This window comes from Stylophora pistillata, chromosome 14 (assembly GCF_964205215.1).
Source record: "Stylophora pistillata chromosome 14, jaStyPist1.2, whole genome shotgun sequence".
In the NCBI taxonomy this organism is placed as follows: domain Eukaryota; kingdom Metazoa; phylum Cnidaria; class Anthozoa; order Scleractinia; family Pocilloporidae; genus Stylophora; species Stylophora pistillata.
The window spans coordinates 12977043-12994098 of NC_142532.1; the positions used below are offsets into that span (position 1 = coordinate 12977043).

Consider the following 17056-nt stretch of genomic DNA (forward strand, 5'->3'; position numbering starts at 1 on the left):
CGATGGACTGTCTGCAGGTGCCTAGGCTGATAGGCACCCAGGAAGTTGCAGCCTGGCTCAGGGTACCATCTGTTCTGCCTCCTGGTTTGTTCTTCTCACCTGATGTCAATCCTTAAGGACCCCTATTATTCTGCCTGTCCCTCCCCAACTGGAAGAGACGCCCCACGTCATCCTCTCCAATCTGTAGCCTTTTGAGATGCACATCACGGAGGTGCCTTTTTAGTTGTGTCTGGTGTACCCCTTACAACTTGGAACTTTACAGGTCCTGGCAAGATGGTGACCTGGGGCCCGGACCTCTCCCTCCTCCTTTGCCTCCTTTATGACACTCTCGTCACTGGCACTTCCCTGAACCTCCCCATCCTCCTTAGCTTCCTCTGATTGAGTGCCTGGGGTCAAAGTGTGTAGATCAGATACCATGCTAACATAATTTAGATGCGAGAAATGCTCATGTCAAGACTTAAAAAATAACAAAGGTCAGGACACGTGCTGTACATGATTAAAACATGTAATGTTCTCCATTTGAACTACCCGTACCTGTATTGTTTGGCTGTTCAGCATTCATGTTAAACTGTGCGTGGGTTCTGCCTACAGCTGAGTCATTATGATATGGAGTAAAACCTCCCATATAGTGGTTATTGAACTGTGGTGGGTAGGCTTGAGGTGCAGGATGGCGTGTGTCAGCAATAGCATTTGCTAGCATCCTCATTCCAGTTGCAATGCCTTCCCCAAGAGATGTCAGACATGCTGTTATTTTTCCAATGGACTCTTCCATGATTTTATTTGATTTGTCAAATGACTTGAGCATCTCTCTTTTCATGAACACGTCCTCTTTCGCAGTATTCATCAGAAGTTGGTCTCTCTGAGCCTGAGAGAGTGCCTTTTCCATGTGTTTCCTTTTGTTGTCCACCAGTTTGGGAATTGTTTTGACTGCAATATTGGACCTGGATGGTTGTGGGTCATCTAATGGGCTGTCTGGAGGTAGTGGCGAATCAGACTGTGCAGAAATGCCTAAGAAAAGATTAAATCAATATGATGTGAAAGTGCTGTCGACCAATAAGGCAATCAAGTGGGTCCACAGTACATGGCCACTAGGACATTTGTAAAAAAAAGAAATACAATGCAAAATCTGAGGCTACATGTATTTCTTTAATGCCACAGCAGGTTAGTTGATTTAAATCTGTTGGGGAGTAGTGTGGAGTTGTTGGCAAGTAAGGTTTAACAAGGGCTCTTCCCTGGTGTGAGAACCTGTGAAACTCCCGAATGACGTAAAACAAACAAAGCAAAAGAAACAGAAGTATAGCTCCAACATGAAACAATGAGTAGAACGAGGAGAATACAATGGAATAAATTAACAGGTTCTTACACCAGGTTAAACCCGTTCTGAGGGTTTCCCTGGGTTCTCCTCCCTTTTCAGTTACACTGTGCTCACGACAAGCCACTTGCAACTGCCAGAGGCACCTTCATTGCCATCCCAAGGGATGTACTCAGAAATAAAGTGTTGGGTAGGTTTGACAGAGTACTGTACCCAATTTTATACCCAAAATAATACCTGAGTCATAAATAATTATTTTGCCCCCAAAGTTTAGCCAAAAAAGGTCAAAAAGTACCCAAAGTTTTTTAAATTGATGTTTGTGTTTCCAAAAAGTGAAGAATATTCTCATTTTGTATGTTTATCTTAACTCAAAATTTATACCAAGAATGTAAGAAAAGGTCACACTGAAACATGAGATGACATGTAACTTACTTTCATCGGTTGAATCCAGCAGTGGCTGACTATCCAGTTCTTCCTCAGTACCTTGAGCACTATCGCCATCAACTCCGAAGGGGAGAGCAGTTGTTGCGGGCGAGCCACCCCAAATGTCAGCTAAAAGTTCAAAGTTTTCCTGGACTATTTTGCTGCTGCCGCTTCTAGTCCCCTTGTTCACTGCGGTTCAAAAATCCTGCCTCACATTTCGGATCTTCTCCTTCACGCGGTCATAGCCTTTCTTGATAAGCTCCTGTCCCTTATCTCGAGTCTTCTTGAATGCCTGGTATTCTGAACTGTCCATGTCTTTGATGGGCATACTAGGCTCAGTAGTGACTTGTGGCCCGAATTCCTCCAGGTAATCTTTTACCGAGCATTTGCGAATCTCTGTGTACATGGCCGCCAGATCTTGCTCGAAATCTCTACCATTGAACTTGCACGTGGATTTGTATTCCTTTAAATACGCGAGCAGCAGCTCTATCCGATCTGGGGACCAAACTATAACCTTTCTTTGATTTTCAGGACTCCTTTTAGCCACTTTCGCCTTTATAGATTTCTGCTGAAGACCATCTGAAGGTATTCGCTATTCCTTCGAGTTCGTATTCGTATTTTGCCTTGGGGCATCCAATTCCAATGAAATCAGGGCCTGATCGGGCTGAGATGCTGCGGTCTTGCTTAAACCATCAATATCCTGACTATTTTGCCCCAAATTTGAGCTGTCAAGTATATTTTGGAGGCGTTGTTTGCGGAAAAGCTCACCAGGTTGATAATGAGTGGACGCCATTTTGTTTTCCCGCTTGTTTTTGGCGGGCTAAATTGTCGAATGCCCGTATGAACCTCACCCTGGTACCCCGGGGTATAGTGTTCACATGGAAAAAAATCTACCCCACTCAGGCGGGCAACCCGCCCCGAGGAGACGGGTTCCCCGGCTGAGTGGGGTACCCCACCACGCATGTGAACGCAACCAGATAAACAACAAAGAATATATGGAGACGCTGGGAACCCCACCAAGCCGGGGTACCCCACTTCCATGTGAACAGGCCCTTAGCCCATGTTACACATTTGACTTGTCAATCTTCCAAGCGCCATATCTCTCTTTATTCGGCATCTAACTACTGTAAACTTCACAGAAAACTAGTTCCATGCCATGTGTATATCTCAGAGAAATTGCAAGTCAACAGCGTGAGAGAATTGGTACTTATAGCACTTCCCAGGAGGGCACCCCATTTGGTGTCTGCCATCTTGGATTTTTTCACCAAGGGGTAGCATGGCCATTTTGGTCAAAATTTTAAATTTCCCTAAAACTCCTGCTATAGGCTCATTCAGTTCCAAAACGAATCTCTAGTGCTTCAAAAGCTGTTTTGGAGGCTTTAAACAAGTTATTGTAACTTAGACCCCTTAGCCTATAAAACACGTTTGACTTGTCAATCTTCCAACCACCATATCTCTTTTGATTGGCCTTCTAATGACTTCAAACTTCACAGCAAAATAGATCCATGTCCATGTCTATACCTCACGGAAATAGTCATAGTCTTAGTCCTAGTCCTAGTCCTAGTCATAGTCCTAGTCCTAGTCCTAGCCATAGTCATAGTCATAGTCAGTCATAGTGCTAGTCATAGTCATAGTCCTAGTCATAGTGCTAGTCATAGTCCTAGTCATAGACATAGTCATAGTCACAGTTCTAGTCATAGACACAGTCATAGTCATAGTCATAGTCATAGTCCTAGTCCTAGTCCTAGTCATAGTCATAGTCCTAGTCCTAGTCATAGTCATAGTCTTAGTCATAGACATTGACATAATCATAGTTGTTGTCATAGGTATGACTTTGATAATGACTATGACCATACTATGGTTGTGATGAAGGCTATGACTATGGCTATGACTATGATTATGACTAGGACTGATACTATGACTATAGATATGACTATAACAAAGAGTTAGGCCATAGCCATAGTCATAGTGGTAGTCATGGTCATAGACAGTCATATTCCTAGTCATAGTCATATTCCTAGTCAGTCATATTCCTAGTCATAGTCATATTCCTAGTCATAGTCATAGTCATAGTCCTAATCATAGTGATATTCCTAGTCATAGTCATATTCCTAGTCATAGTCATATTCCTAGTCATAGTCATATTCCTAGTCATGGTCATGGTCATGGTCATGGTCATGGTCATGGTCATGGTCATGGTCATGGTCATGGTCATGGTCATGGTCATGGTCATGGTCATGGTCATGGTCATGGTCATGGTCATGGTCATGGTCATAGTATAGTCATAGTATAGTCATAGTCCTAGTCATAGAGATTCGTTAGTTATAATAGTTTCCATGATAGCACCCCTTTTGGTGTCCGCCATCTTGGATTGTTGGGCCAAGGGGTAGCATGGCCATTTTGCTTCAACTTTGACAAAGGCTGGACACGTGCTTTTTAATTAAAAAACTTGATACTTACAGGCATGATAGAATAATCTTTTGCCTTTCTTGTCATATTCTTAAATTATGACAGTGGTGTTGATTGACATCTGTCAATTAGGATTGACTTCTGTCAATGTAGGGGAAGAGTCAATTGTAAAATTTTCCATAGAATTTCACATGGTTCTAAACGGCATACTATGGTCTATTTAATGCCTGTATAATCTGGTCAAAACAAAGAATTTCAATTTTTTTATAAATTTTTAAAGGTCTATGAGTTAGGGGAAAATATCATAATTTTGAGATGGACAGGCAATCTTGAAACAACTTTAACTCCATTGTCTCTTAAATAACTGAATTGTTGTTTGATATGTGACTAATTCTATATCTTACGTATTACTCTGATAAATTGCAGGTCAAGAGCTTTTAAGGTTAGGGAGTTACAGCAGTTCCCATGAGAGGACGAAAATATGTATTTGCTGTTTTTGGCAGACTTTGAAACAATATCACGTGACATTATTACAAGGGAATAACTCAGGATTCTGTCATATAATAGAACCAATCTTTATCTCTAATATGGTATTAAAATTTATCCATACAATTAAGTATTTGAGGAGAACGAGTGATATTAATGAGAACCACATTTACAAAAAAAGTGTTGCTTAGGACTCCTCTTTAACCTTATCGGGCCTCCAGCGCACACGCATTAGAGAGCGCAGAACATCTAAATACACCAAGTTGTTCCTCTCATTCAGACCTTTCTTATGGTATATACTTTATTGTAGTCTCATACACGTGAAGCGAGAAAACAGAAAAAAATCAATGTTGATATTGACTCCCTCCAAAAATTTTGAAGAAAAACTGTCATAAAATCAAAAATATTTGTTCGAATGAAACGATATTCTGTAAGCACAAACTAGATTATATTGGTGTATTTGTGTGTTAATTGCGTGTCTTAACCCCTTCGATTTAAGAAGTTATGCGAATCAAAGCAAGGTCACTTCTGTAGATTTGGGTTTCGGGTTAAATATGCATGGGTGCATATGTCATCGATTTTTGGTGAAACGTTAGCATACATTCTCCAAATCCCTAGGGAATTAAGCAGTACTAATATCGCTCAACGGGGAGTGACGGGGGACTAGGGCTGATGCTATTTTTAGAAATAATTTTTCCTTTATTCCTCGCCAAAGTTGACCCCGACTCCTTCAAGTTTGAACTCCAATATCTTAATAAATATTTAATAAATATTATTGAAACTAAGCACAAACATAAAGCAATGTCTAAACTATATGTGTACCAAGTTTTATTAAAAACTATTAAAACACAAATTTTTTATGAATTTTTTAGTAACCGTTATCAATAGGGAGTCCCGGTCAACATCAAATGAACCTAATTGAGTCCTTAAGTATGACGTCACGTTACCATGGCGCTAAATAATGCAGTTCTAAACAAAATATCTAATGCGAGCGCTGTGGACACGCTTCCTTTGTTTTGAATGTCTAAAGCTTTAATTATCCAGTGTAATCCCACAAAAGACAGTTAAAAAAAAAAAACAGGAAAGGTTAAAGGGTCGTCCAAGGGATCAACTTTTGTTTAAGAAGTGTAAAGGACGCGGGTCAAACGGGCAAAATGGTTTACTGTTTTGCTCCTACATGTGGCCATTCGTCGGAGGGCAACACTTGGAAGTTCTTCGCTTTTCTAAGCGCTACAAAGCAGAATGACAAGTACAAGAGATGGATTCGACTCATAAGGTATGAACTGATATTCAAAAAGAATTCCTTAATCGGTGAGAATTTGATGAATTACGTGATTTTAAGTGAGATTTACGGACTCTATTCAGGTGAAGAGTTGACATCAGGACATGAGGGAGAATCATCGAATACTGAATTAGAGAAGCTTCAGCTAGTTGTCTTTTTAACGGTCACTTTGTATTTTCCGTAGCCAAAACCTTAAATCTGAGTGCTTCATCGTGTTTTTGGAATTTAGATACATTTAAAACCAATGTAGATCTGCTATGTAACGTGCTTGATCGATTCACGAAATGTTTCGCGTCGCTTCGCGATTTTGCCTTCGCTGGTTGTGGAACGGCTATGTTGTTGACAACAGAATCACTAAATCGGGTGTTTTGTTATTAACAGAAGAGAAGATCGAGAGCCCAGCAAGTACTCAAGAGTATGTAGCTGCCATTTTAGGAATGGTCAGAAAGCCAATGGTCCTGAAGTGTTTGAATGCAATAAGCATAAGTTATTTACTGAACAAAGGGGTCCACCGCCGAAGAAAATAAAGAATACTGAATCAAAGGTAGAGTCTCTTTCACAGATGATAGAATTTGCCCGAAAAAATGAACAGCCATTAGTAGCTGACGCAGAAGAAAACCTGCAAACAACACAGGAGATTATCCTGGAAGCAGAGCCTGACTTTGCCAACAGGGAGCTAAAGGAACTTAACCAAACTGTCCAGTATAAGAGGAACAAGTACACTGTGTCTGCGCTTGAGGGAGATGTAATACGAATGGAGACAGGTCTTCTAACCAAAGAAGTCTTTAATATTGTTGTAAAGCATGCTCTTAGATTTAAAGATAGCGTGAACTATTTTGCTGAATGGAAGGTAGAATCCATCAATTTTGAGGATCAAATTTTTATCACTTTAATGAAAGTACGAAAGAACTACACACAGCTTCACCTAGCCCAATTGTTTCATTGTAGTGTGGCCACAATTTCTAACATTGTTATAACATTCACTCATGTTTTGCATGAAATTTTGTTTGATGACCTAATGACGTCAATTCCATCCTGGGAAAAAAACAAGATCTCTGCACCCTCCTCTTTTAGGCAATTTGAATCCTGTCGGATTGTTATAGACTGCACAGATATTGAGGTTGCTGCACCGGGATTGATGAGTCAGCAAAATGCGACCTATTCATCATACAGAGGAATGAATTCCTTTAAGGTAATAGTTGGTGTTGTACCAAATGGAGTCATTACTTATGTCAGTCAGCTGTATCCAGGTTCTATTTCAGACAAGGCCATTGTGCAACAGTCTGGACTCCTTAATCACTTGACAGCTGGAGATATGATTCTGGCGGACAAGGGTTTCCTTATCCAGGATGTTGTACCACATGTTGTCTGTGTCAATATCCCACCTTGTCTGAATAATGGACTTTCACAGAGAGTGAGGTCAAGAAAACAAAAGCCATAGCTAAAGCACGGATTCATGTTGAAAGAGCCAATGCTAGGCTGAAAGACTTCAAAATTTTAGGCTTCATTCCTTCGTATTTGCGCTGCTATGCTGACATTTTGTTTCAGTTATGTGCAATTTCCTCTCATCAAAGAGGGATGTGAAGATATGGTTTTTGAGTAGTTTTATGCTTGAAGACTACAGTGGACAGTTTTGTAATAATTATTGTTGTTCAAATAGAAATAAAATAATTTGTAGACTGAGGCTTACTTAGAAGAAAATACAGCTAGAGGGGTGGGGGGCATTCTAATATAACAGTAAAGGGATGATTTTACCTCCTAGGGATTACAATATTTATCATCTGGTACAGCCTGGGTGTACATAGGGTGTCAAATTAGATCACTGCGAGATTTCTTTTATCATGTTTAGGAGAACAGAAGTTAAAAGAAGTTTTGACATATGTTTTACAATGGATGTCTTTTTGGGGATAAAAATAAAAGCAAGTACTGCCCACAGTTACCCTTAAGGGGTCTTTCTGAACATTTCCCATGAGCATCCCATCACTTTTATATGGGAGTTTCCCTTCCCCCCAGGAAAACAACATTAAATGATGTACCATTTTTCCATGTCTTTTAAATAATACCATGTTATCCTTGTGTTTATTAATAAAAATGCAAATATATGTATAGCCTGTTACCACAACTCCCTCACACCAAACTAGTAGTGGTAGGTCAATTTGAGGACTGAAAACCGAAGAGTATCATTATTATTTTAAACAAATCGTTCATTAACAAGCCTTTTTTTATTTCACTACTAGAGAAAATCACGCCCTCGTGTTCATTTGGGCAACAAAAACAGTCTAAAACTTAATCTTGACATTTGGCATTCAAAGGGTAAAGGAAGAGAGCTAGACCATAATTAGCAAATTACAATTCTCCTTCCACTATTCAAGGGAATATATTATCAAAATAGAATTGGGTCAAGACAGGAATGTTTGCCATCCATTTTTCATCTCTTTCTATTTTTACAATAGCTATATCCTTTGTAGTCCATACCACAAAATAACAAAACCTCCTACGTGAGAAGTACATTTCTCCCTGGACCTGGTGCCAATAAACATGGTCTTTTTTCAAGGCATAGCCCTGTCCACTTCTACATTTTTCAAGGCAAAATGTTGCTGACTCCACTGCCTCTGCTACTGTTAGGTTCCGTTCCGTGTACGGACACTTCACCTCAAGAACAGTTCCTTCATCAATAATACCATCTGGAGATGCACCAAGAATTCCAGTTGAATGAAACCAGATTCCAGTTCCTTTCACTGCCAACCCTGTTTTCAGGGTGAATGCTTTGACAGCTTCCTCTTCATTATTTACTCCCCATTGCACTGCCTTTACCCTTGATAGGTCGTACTCCCCGAGAAGACGTTTAATAAGTGAAGGAGTGATCCTCTTTGCCTTTAGGACAGAACCGAAGTTACTGGCTGTAAGGCGGCCCCTTCTCGCCAAAAACCAGGCCGGGTTGTCTCGCTGGCCAGCAGTTAATTCGCTAACCCTTAAAATGTCCGTTTCTTGTAATCTGGAAAGGTGAACCAAACAGTCCAGCTGCTGCTGACGCCCAGTGGCTTGAAGAAACTCGTTAGAGAAAATAATTACTTCTATGGTTGGAAAAGGAAGCTGGTTAGCAATAGGTGGCTCAGGGCTGATTAGCCAGCAGAGCCCCGTAAACTGCCCATATTCCTTCAGGTCTTCGTACAACATGCAACGGTCAGCTTGTGTAGGCTTTCTTGACAGAGCAGAATACCTTTTAGGTGGGGGGAACATTTCTGTGACTGCTTGAGTTGAAAGCGATGTAGCTGACTTTCGTTTCCGCCACTGGCATTCGATGTCGGTTCGGCTCATGTTGTGAATACCGTGAATAAAGAGGGCTGCTGCGTGACTGCATTTAAACACGCTTCTTGGACATTCACACTCGGTTGATTTTATTTCATGTTCTTCATCCAAACAAATCTGCAAGATGTCAAGATTAATGGCATTTAGTTCGGCAAATAGAAACGGTTTTTTCGGCAAGATGCTACTAGTAAAAGATCAATCATGCAAAGAATAACAACTCACCGTCACTTTATAAACCTTTTGTTTCATGCTTGCGTGTACTTCTCCTTGTAAAACACCCTGCTGGTAAGTAAATGCGTCAATGTGATCTGACTTAAAGTGGTTTTCCCCTTTTTTTATAGATTTCTTTTCTTCTGAGAAGAAAGAAAAAAGCGAAGCGATGGATAATGTCGCCATTTTGAATCGAATGGGCGCTTGTTTGGAACTGAGATTTTTAGCACCATGGAAACGTGACGTCACCGCTTAAGGACTCTATTAGGGCTAAGTTTGAAAATGTGTGGCAAAATCCAGTGATCAACAGTTCAAACAACGGCTTCTGAGTGACGTCTAAGATATGCTCTGCAACCTTTATCTGCTCTGACTCCAGTTTTATTTGTGGATCATCCTTAAGGGTTGCCTTTACTTTGGTCTCTACTTTACTGGATTCTTCCAAACTAAAAATCCAAGAGATCAGCACTTCCATTTCTTCATGGTTAAGTGTTGAATCTTTTGCTTTTTTTGTTCAAGTCTGCGTGGATTTCGCCGCTGAGGAGCCGCTCTATTTGGGTTTTTGCTTCCCTTGGCTTGAAGAAGCCAAAAGATTGTCCTCATTTGAGTCTCCTTCCTCGGTGCTGGTAGAAGATGCTACTGATAGTCAAGCAGCCAGGGCCCAAAAATTAAGGTTTTGTTCAACCCACAAGTTAGAAAAAACTTGACAACAGATTCTTGTAGAACAAGACCTGCTGATTAACGCTAGGTAGCTCGTACTGTCAAATTGTGGTATAGGTTTCGAGTTAAAGGGGGGTTTCTGGAGACAGTGGGGTGCTTAGCAAGGAAACGAGGCAGCTTACTGTATTTTGAGAAATGAAACGAAGCGAGTAAACCCGTACTGTATTTTGCAAAACCAGCTCTTCGAAGACTCTAACGATATATATAACTTATATCTTCCGATTCTTAAACACTATTCATAGATACAACTCGATGCAGTGATGATTTGTAAATAGAGTTTGAGCCAAAAGGTCAGAAGTGCGCCGTTTTTCAAATTACAGATATGTAAATCTGTCATTTGTGAAACGAGCTCTTTGAAGACTCAACGATGTGTAACTTACGTCTTCCGATTCTCTAACACTTTTCGTAGATACAACTCGATGCAGTGATGATTTGTAAATAAAGAGTTTGAGCCAAAAGGTCAGAAGTGTGCGGTTTCGCAAATTAAAAATATGTAAATCTGTAATTTGCAAAATGAGCTCTTTGAAGACTCTAACGATATGTAACTTATGTCTTCCGATTCTATAACCCTTTTCGTAGATAAAAATCGATGCAGTGATAAATTTTGAACATAGATTTGAGCCAAAAGGTCAGAAGTGCCCCATTCGAATCAACATCAACAACATATATAGGTGCAAAAATGAGTATAAAAAATATGAATTGTCTTACTACCCCACTATATCCTTTCTTTATCTTTTCTTGTCATCTGTCATCCAACGCACATTATAACTGCAAGATTTTTCCCGAGAAGTAAATGAGAATTAATTCCAAGTAAAACAAATTATACACAAACTAAATACATCTACACTGAAATGCAGCTTTCGCTTTTGCCTGACAGAACGCTACTGTTCTCAGGACAGTTACTTACTGTCACTGACAACTTTTAGATCTTAAACAAGTGAAGTCGCCTCTACATTTTACATAACATGCAGTGTCATCCGCAGGGACTACATTTCTCGCGTCAACCTTCGAAAGGCTTTAGGAAATCATTTCTCCGGTAGTACAACACAATAAGTTGGATAAATGAGAAGTGTCAGTGCAGTGTATTTTGTTGCCACTTATCTCTTTGGCACTCCTCTCTGCAACATTTCAAAAATCCATTGCGAGTATTGTCAAAATTCATCGTTGGCGAAACAAACCAATTCAGTTCCACATACATCAAAAGTTATTGCACTTTCAAACGTCGTAAAAAGAGAGGCTAAATGCAAGAGCTCGCCTTTTTTTCCTACTGATTGGGAATGAACTTGAAGGTTCAAGCTTATCAATTTCTCTCGAATTGTTTTTTTTTTCCGCTTTTCTTTAATATTTTCAGCAACTGGCTGAATGAGAAATGAAGTTATGTACGAAAGTCCTGTCCAATGTTTTAGAACTAAATTTAAGGGTGTTTCTTTCTTGTTCCACTCTTTTCAAACTTTAATTAGCCGTGCGTGAATATTTAGAAGGCACTTTATTTCAGAGAAGCACTTTTATAAGTGATCTCCATCACAGGTGGAAGCAGCTTATACCTTGAATAGCAAACCTTTCAGCAGTTCATTTTATGACTATTGTGGAGCCTATCCTTCATGTCGGTTTTAATTTTCAGCCATCCCTTCCAAAAGTATGGATGCTGTGGCAACAGACACTCTTTCTTCGGACAGTAGAACCTCGCCGCCGTCTTCTTTCTAGTGGGAGTATATCTCAAAACCTTTGCCGAGTTCTCGGGATCTTTTACTGGGTAGAGGTAGCGCTCTTTATGCATCACACATATATCCCATGGTGTGATGGGCAGGGTCCACGAAAAATTCACCTTGCACTGCTCACAGCTTTTGGCATTTGGGAAGTCGCTGACAAAAACAATATTGAGCGGTTTGTTGTTGTGGCAGAATTCTGTAAAGCGATATGGTTTTGCAAAGTCAAGATCGGGATCATGAACCGAATTGGGATCTATTTCCTCAACAACTGACTCCTGCTCAACATTGTTATTACCTCGGCAAGGCTTCTTCTGGCAACACTTTGCACCAGCACTTCTGGGGACATTGTTAAAAGCAAGCCTAAGCTCCAGGTCGTTTTGCTGCACATAAGTTTGGATGTGGTGCATTAAGTTCCCTTGTGTTTCAGCCATGGTGATGGAATGCTGGCATATTCCCCCAGTTGCCACAGAGGAAGCACAATCTTTGCAGTTGAATTTTCCTTTCTTATTTTCAATGGTAAAGGCTTTGTCACTTTCAGTAACACAAAAGTTCCCATTGTCCAATGGAATGACGTTGAATCGTGCAAGAATTATTTCTGCTTTGCGCCAAATATCTGCTACAACTTGCGATGCAAGTTCTTTTGGCAAACTGCTTTCTTCAAGAGAAATAGACAGCTTCTTTAAGGCCATGTCATCTGAACTCTTGTCGTCAAGTAGTCCTTGACCTAGGACTTTCTTTATGTACGCAGATCTTTGTTCTCGTGTCATCTGCGACCACCTTAGGGGTTTGATACTGAAATTCTTGTATCCTGGTGCAAGACAATACTCGCCCATTCCGTACACTGCTTTTATAAGTTCGTTGTTCTGCTGCTGGTCAACTCAATGGTTGACATTCTTGTGAATTGTAGCCTGATCTATCGACTGCCCATGTGCTTCTTCCTTCATGACATGATGCAAAGCCTCGGTACCTTGGTTGTGCCATTTGTTAGGCGGATTACCCAGTCCTGCAGCCACTCGTTAAGGTTTCATCATGCACATTTTCAGCTTATCAGTCAGTGGTCTTATCGGTCGTTTTGCGCTAAACATCCATTTGGTAAATTCAGCAGGCCAACGTAGGCACAATAACGCCAAAGCCGCATGAAAAGATTCCTCATCCTCACAATCCGCAAGACCCTTGATGCGTCTCCCGTCTTTTTCTCCGTCAAGAATTTAGGAACAAATAGTTCTTTGTTCGTTGGAATCTACTTTCAGTTGTTGAAGTTTACTCTTTAGATCAGCTTCTACGTGGGAAAAACACCTCAGGTGGATGTTTTTGTTCGCTTCTGTTGTAACATCGGAGCTGCTTGAGATGGGGAACACATTTTCGAATCCTTGTTAGAGGGCAAGTTCTCCATCTTTCCCATACGTCAGGGATCGGATGCCTTTGCGATATAACGTCGAAGCAAGGTACTCTTAATCTTCACTCTCCTTGGTGACACTTGTCATCATAGCAGCCAGAGTTATTGGTTGCTTATTAGGCTTGTTTTGGTAGACAAACATTGGATGAGGAAATGTTAGAGTGGTAACATAGAATGGACCCATGTTTGAAGTCATGTCTATCCCAATTTGGCTTTTGGGCTTCTCGCCAGAGCAATACCTCTTCATCCACATCATTGGTCTTAGCAAAGGTATTTGGGGCCATAGACTCTCCTTGCTTTGATTTCACTCCAAAGGAGACATCCTGAAGGAAGTAATCATGCTGCATTAAATTCATGAGTTTGATAAAATCTGGTTGGCGTGGCGGGCCAGTGTTCCGAATTTTTTTTCTGCCCTTCCACATTTCAGCAAGCGTTGTATACCTGCTCTCTATTATGGATTATCTCCACTGGTGAACTCACGTTGAGAACACCTCCCGCTTCCTCTTCTATGGCGCTGATAATATGCTTTGGTGTCGCACTTGCTTGAGCTATGGCTTTTGCTTTCCATATCACACTTGGTTTGGTACGATAATACGGCCCACTTTTCTTGTGGGAGTTACCGTGTGCTTTTAAGGATAGCGCACTTGCATCCGGTGGAGCTTTGTACTGCATGACAGCATACCTTGCAAGCACTCCCTCAGTTTCCACATTGGCTACTATTCGACAAAACTCTTTTGAAGTATGGTGCCACTTGTACTGCCTTCGCACTTCGTAAACGTGCCCATCAACACTACACTCTTCTGGATGAGCTGTTGTCAAGCTATCAACAGCGCCATTTTCCTGAAAAAAAGCCTTGACTATATCAAATGGGGATAAATGCTTCTTATACACGCCATTGTCATCTGCAGTCAAATCGCGATGGTCTACAGAATTCTTTATGTCAATCACAAAGACAATATTTTCTTGCACTGCTTGAGGTACTGTGTGGCAAATCCGGCTGGATGGTACTTTCTCGCCAACACACACTTTAAGATTTCCAAAATGTTCAAAGCTCTCTTTCCTTTGCGAAATATAGGGCAACCATTTACATTTGCTGGAACAAAAAAAAAAACACAGTAGATATAAAATATGGAAACTAAGACAGCGTTGTGTATCACTTCAAAACGTGGATTGGGGATATTGCAACTATAATAACATGGCTTTCTTCAAAGAAGATCTGCGATGCACCTCATAATCCTTAAGTGTTTTTTTTTTGAAGTACGCAGGTTTAAGTTCAAGATTGGGAAACTGCAATTGGAGCGCTCCTCTGTTCTACTTCACCAACTGAAAGAAAAAAAAAAGCTATTCAAGCGCAACAAACTATCGCAAAGTTGACTTTCACATGGTCGTTGCACCCCATTCCACGCACGTTGTTGTTGTTGGTTCTGTCTCTTTTTGTGAGGGTGTTTTTCCCATGCGAGTCCAACGTGAGGTCTATGAACGAGTTCATAAGATGATATAGGCACTTACGTGGCATGGACTCATCATCATGTTCTGAAAGAGAAGCAGCTTCATGGGTCCTTTTTTGCGACTTGGTGAGCAATTTCTAAAAAGCAAGAGGTAACATCACCTCCCGATTTCTCCGATGTGAAGTTCACCATAGATACAAATAATAATAATACTAATAATATTAATATTAATAATAATGATAATGATAATAATAACTAAAACTTATATGGCGCAATTTTCCATGAAGTACATGATCAAATGTGCTTTACAATTAAATAAAATGATTCAAAATAGGCTGAATATACAAGTAATTAAGATTGATAAAATTATACGTTGAGAAATAACAATTTATAGCAAATAACAATAATAACAAAGGACACTCACGCAATACTTACGAACTTATGTATAAACATTAATAGCAAACGAAAGACTTCTAATGACAAAACATAAAAACACTATTTGCTAGCAAATATTTCATTTCCTTCTTGACAGGTGGTTGTAGGGGATGTGATGAAACACTATGTTAGAGGTTTTGAATTATAGATATTATTTAAGGAGAATATGGCAGCGTCAAGTCTTTCTGTGAGTTTTTCTAAGAGACTGTTTTTAAAGAATTTTGGAGTTTGCCATGGGGCAAGGGTGGGGTTTGTCTTTATAGGGGTCTGGGACCGATTTCTAAAATTAATTTTAATTTTATAGAGGGGGAATAAAAAGAATATATATGTAAATTATATGGAACTCTGTGATATAAAAGGGCCACCATAGAAGTATTCTATAGAAAAATTCACTGCCTGACGAGTGAATTCCACGTTAAATTTCACGCGAAAAACCGATATCGCACTCATCGCTTCGCGATTCGTGTGATATCGGTTTTTCAAGTGAAATTCATGAGTCAGGTAGTGAATTTTTCTTGAATCACATAACTGAATAAAAATAAGAAAACAAGAAATTAAAACGACAATGTTATTATTTGTTTTTATTCCGTACGCGCGCCCTTAAGAAAGCCATTTTAAAGTCAACTGTCAGAACAGTGATTGTTAAGGGAATGGAAAGCAAGGTAAGTCGCTCACGTTTGAACCGTCGACAATTTTAATTGTACCTCGTGATTTTTCTTGAATCACATAGCTAAAGCCACCAAATCACTGGGCGAAACCAGATGTTTTGTATTTTTGTGTGCCACGCCAGTGCGCAAACAATGGAAACCCTTTCAAAGTCAGGTGTCAATATCTAGCGAATAGAGGGAACAAGATATTTTTAGAATGAAAACCACTTTTATTTCAAACTCGTGGAGAAAGCGGTGCCTGTTATTTTACAATCTTCAGCAAAAAACTAAAAGTACACAATACGGAGTTATTTGAGACAGAGATTTGCCTGCTACCACTCAACTTGGCAAAATGTGGCGCCGACAATCAACAACTGAATGGTCAAATCCTCAAGCGAAATGAAAATTTCAAGCGTTCCAGTATCAAAGCAAGATCTACAAAAAACTGGTAAGTGCTTTACAGTTGTAAAAAAAAGTGTATTCAAATTTAATGATTAAGACTGGAATTTCTCGGTAAACTCTGGCGAAAAACAGTTCAATTAAAAGTCACAATTCTAACTGTTTTTCTTTCATCGCAGGGAGTCGCTCATTGGTGTCAACGCTGGACTGAAAGTCTATGGAAATATTTACTGGAGAATTATTAAAAGTTACTCCAGTAAACATTCCGCCAACTGCTCCTGCCATCAGGTAACTAGAACGACTGGCATTGCTGTCAAGGTCACTAGTAGCTGCTGTGTTGCTTGGCGTGGCTGAGCTATTAAGAACAATCTCCCGTAAAGCATGACTTGAATAGCCGTTGGTAGTTGTCGTGCTTGGCGTGGGTTGAAACCGGCCAACTTATTCGTCATTCGCCGCTGTTTTTCCAGAGGATTAAGGCTGTAGCTGGATATGGATTCCGGATTGGAGTGGCCAGTGAGCTCTGATATCTCCACTGGGTCGAAATCATCACGGAGCGCTTGGATGACTGTTTTGCGACCACTCGAATTTGTGAATTTGCAATCTAGTGTATTTTGAAACCATGTTGTATCTAAAAGAGGCTAGTTCGTCGTCTGTATAGGCTACAATGGTTTGGATTTCCGGAAAAGATGCTTGACCTTTCTCGGCATTGATACCTGTTTTGGTTTTCTTTCGTAACGCTTGTTTGGTTTTCCTCGGCAAGAACTGTCGTTTGGCTTTCTTCCCTCGTCTCTGGCATTTTAAATTTTTTTCTATGCGTTTTTCGTACTTTTGAGCGTGAGTGGTTTCCTCCAATTTTCTAAAAGTTTCAATTTCA

General features: G+C 40.2%; 2 protein-coding genes and 1 non-coding gene across 3 annotated transcripts; 1 reads left to right on the top strand and 2 right to left on the bottom strand.

Annotated features, from left to right (window-relative positions):
- Window positions 1-391: 391 nt before the first annotated feature.
- On the bottom strand, window positions 392-2785 carry LOC148716603 (uncharacterized). Its single transcript, XM_088745592.1, has 2 exons — window positions 1745-2785; window positions 392-1008 (listed from the first exon to the last, which is right to left on the bottom strand). The coding sequence occupies exon 2, from the start codon at window positions 884-886 to the stop codon at window positions 497-499; it is 390 nt and encodes a 129-aa protein (XP_088601718.1). The 5' UTR covers window positions 887-1008; window positions 1745-2785; the 3' UTR covers window positions 392-496.
- Window positions 2786-5784: 2999 nt separating this feature from the next.
- Window positions 5785-8014, top strand: LOC111342121 (uncharacterized). Its single transcript, XR_015995187.1, has 2 exons — window positions 5785-5906; window positions 6294-8014. It is a non-coding gene; the product is annotated as an uncharacterized LOC111342121 (transcript).
- Window positions 7961-9837, bottom strand: LOC148716604 (uncharacterized). Its single transcript, XM_088744227.1, has 2 exons — window positions 9444-9837; window positions 7961-9338 (listed from the first exon to the last, which is right to left on the bottom strand). The coding sequence occupies exons 1-2, from the start codon at window positions 9615-9617 to the stop codon at window positions 8280-8282; spliced, it is 1233 nt and encodes a 410-aa protein (XP_088600353.1). The 5' UTR covers window positions 9618-9837; the 3' UTR covers window positions 7961-8279.
- Between the last annotated feature and the right edge of the window lie 7219 nt (window positions 9838-17056).

Excerpts from the sequence above, each read along its gene's own strand:
- LOC148716603 (XM_088745592.1), bottom strand. The coding sequence starts at position 886 with ATGGAAAAGGCACTCTCTCAGGCTCAGAGAGACCAACTTCTGATGAAT.
- LOC148716604 (XM_088744227.1), bottom strand. The coding sequence starts at position 9,617 with ATGGCGACATTATCCATCGCTTCGCTTTTTTCTTTCTTCTCAGAAGAA. Across the intron at positions 9,339-9,443 it reads AAAAGGTTTATAAAGTGACG|ATTTGTTTGGATGAAGAACA; the intron begins GTGAGTTGTTAT and ends GACATCTTGCAG.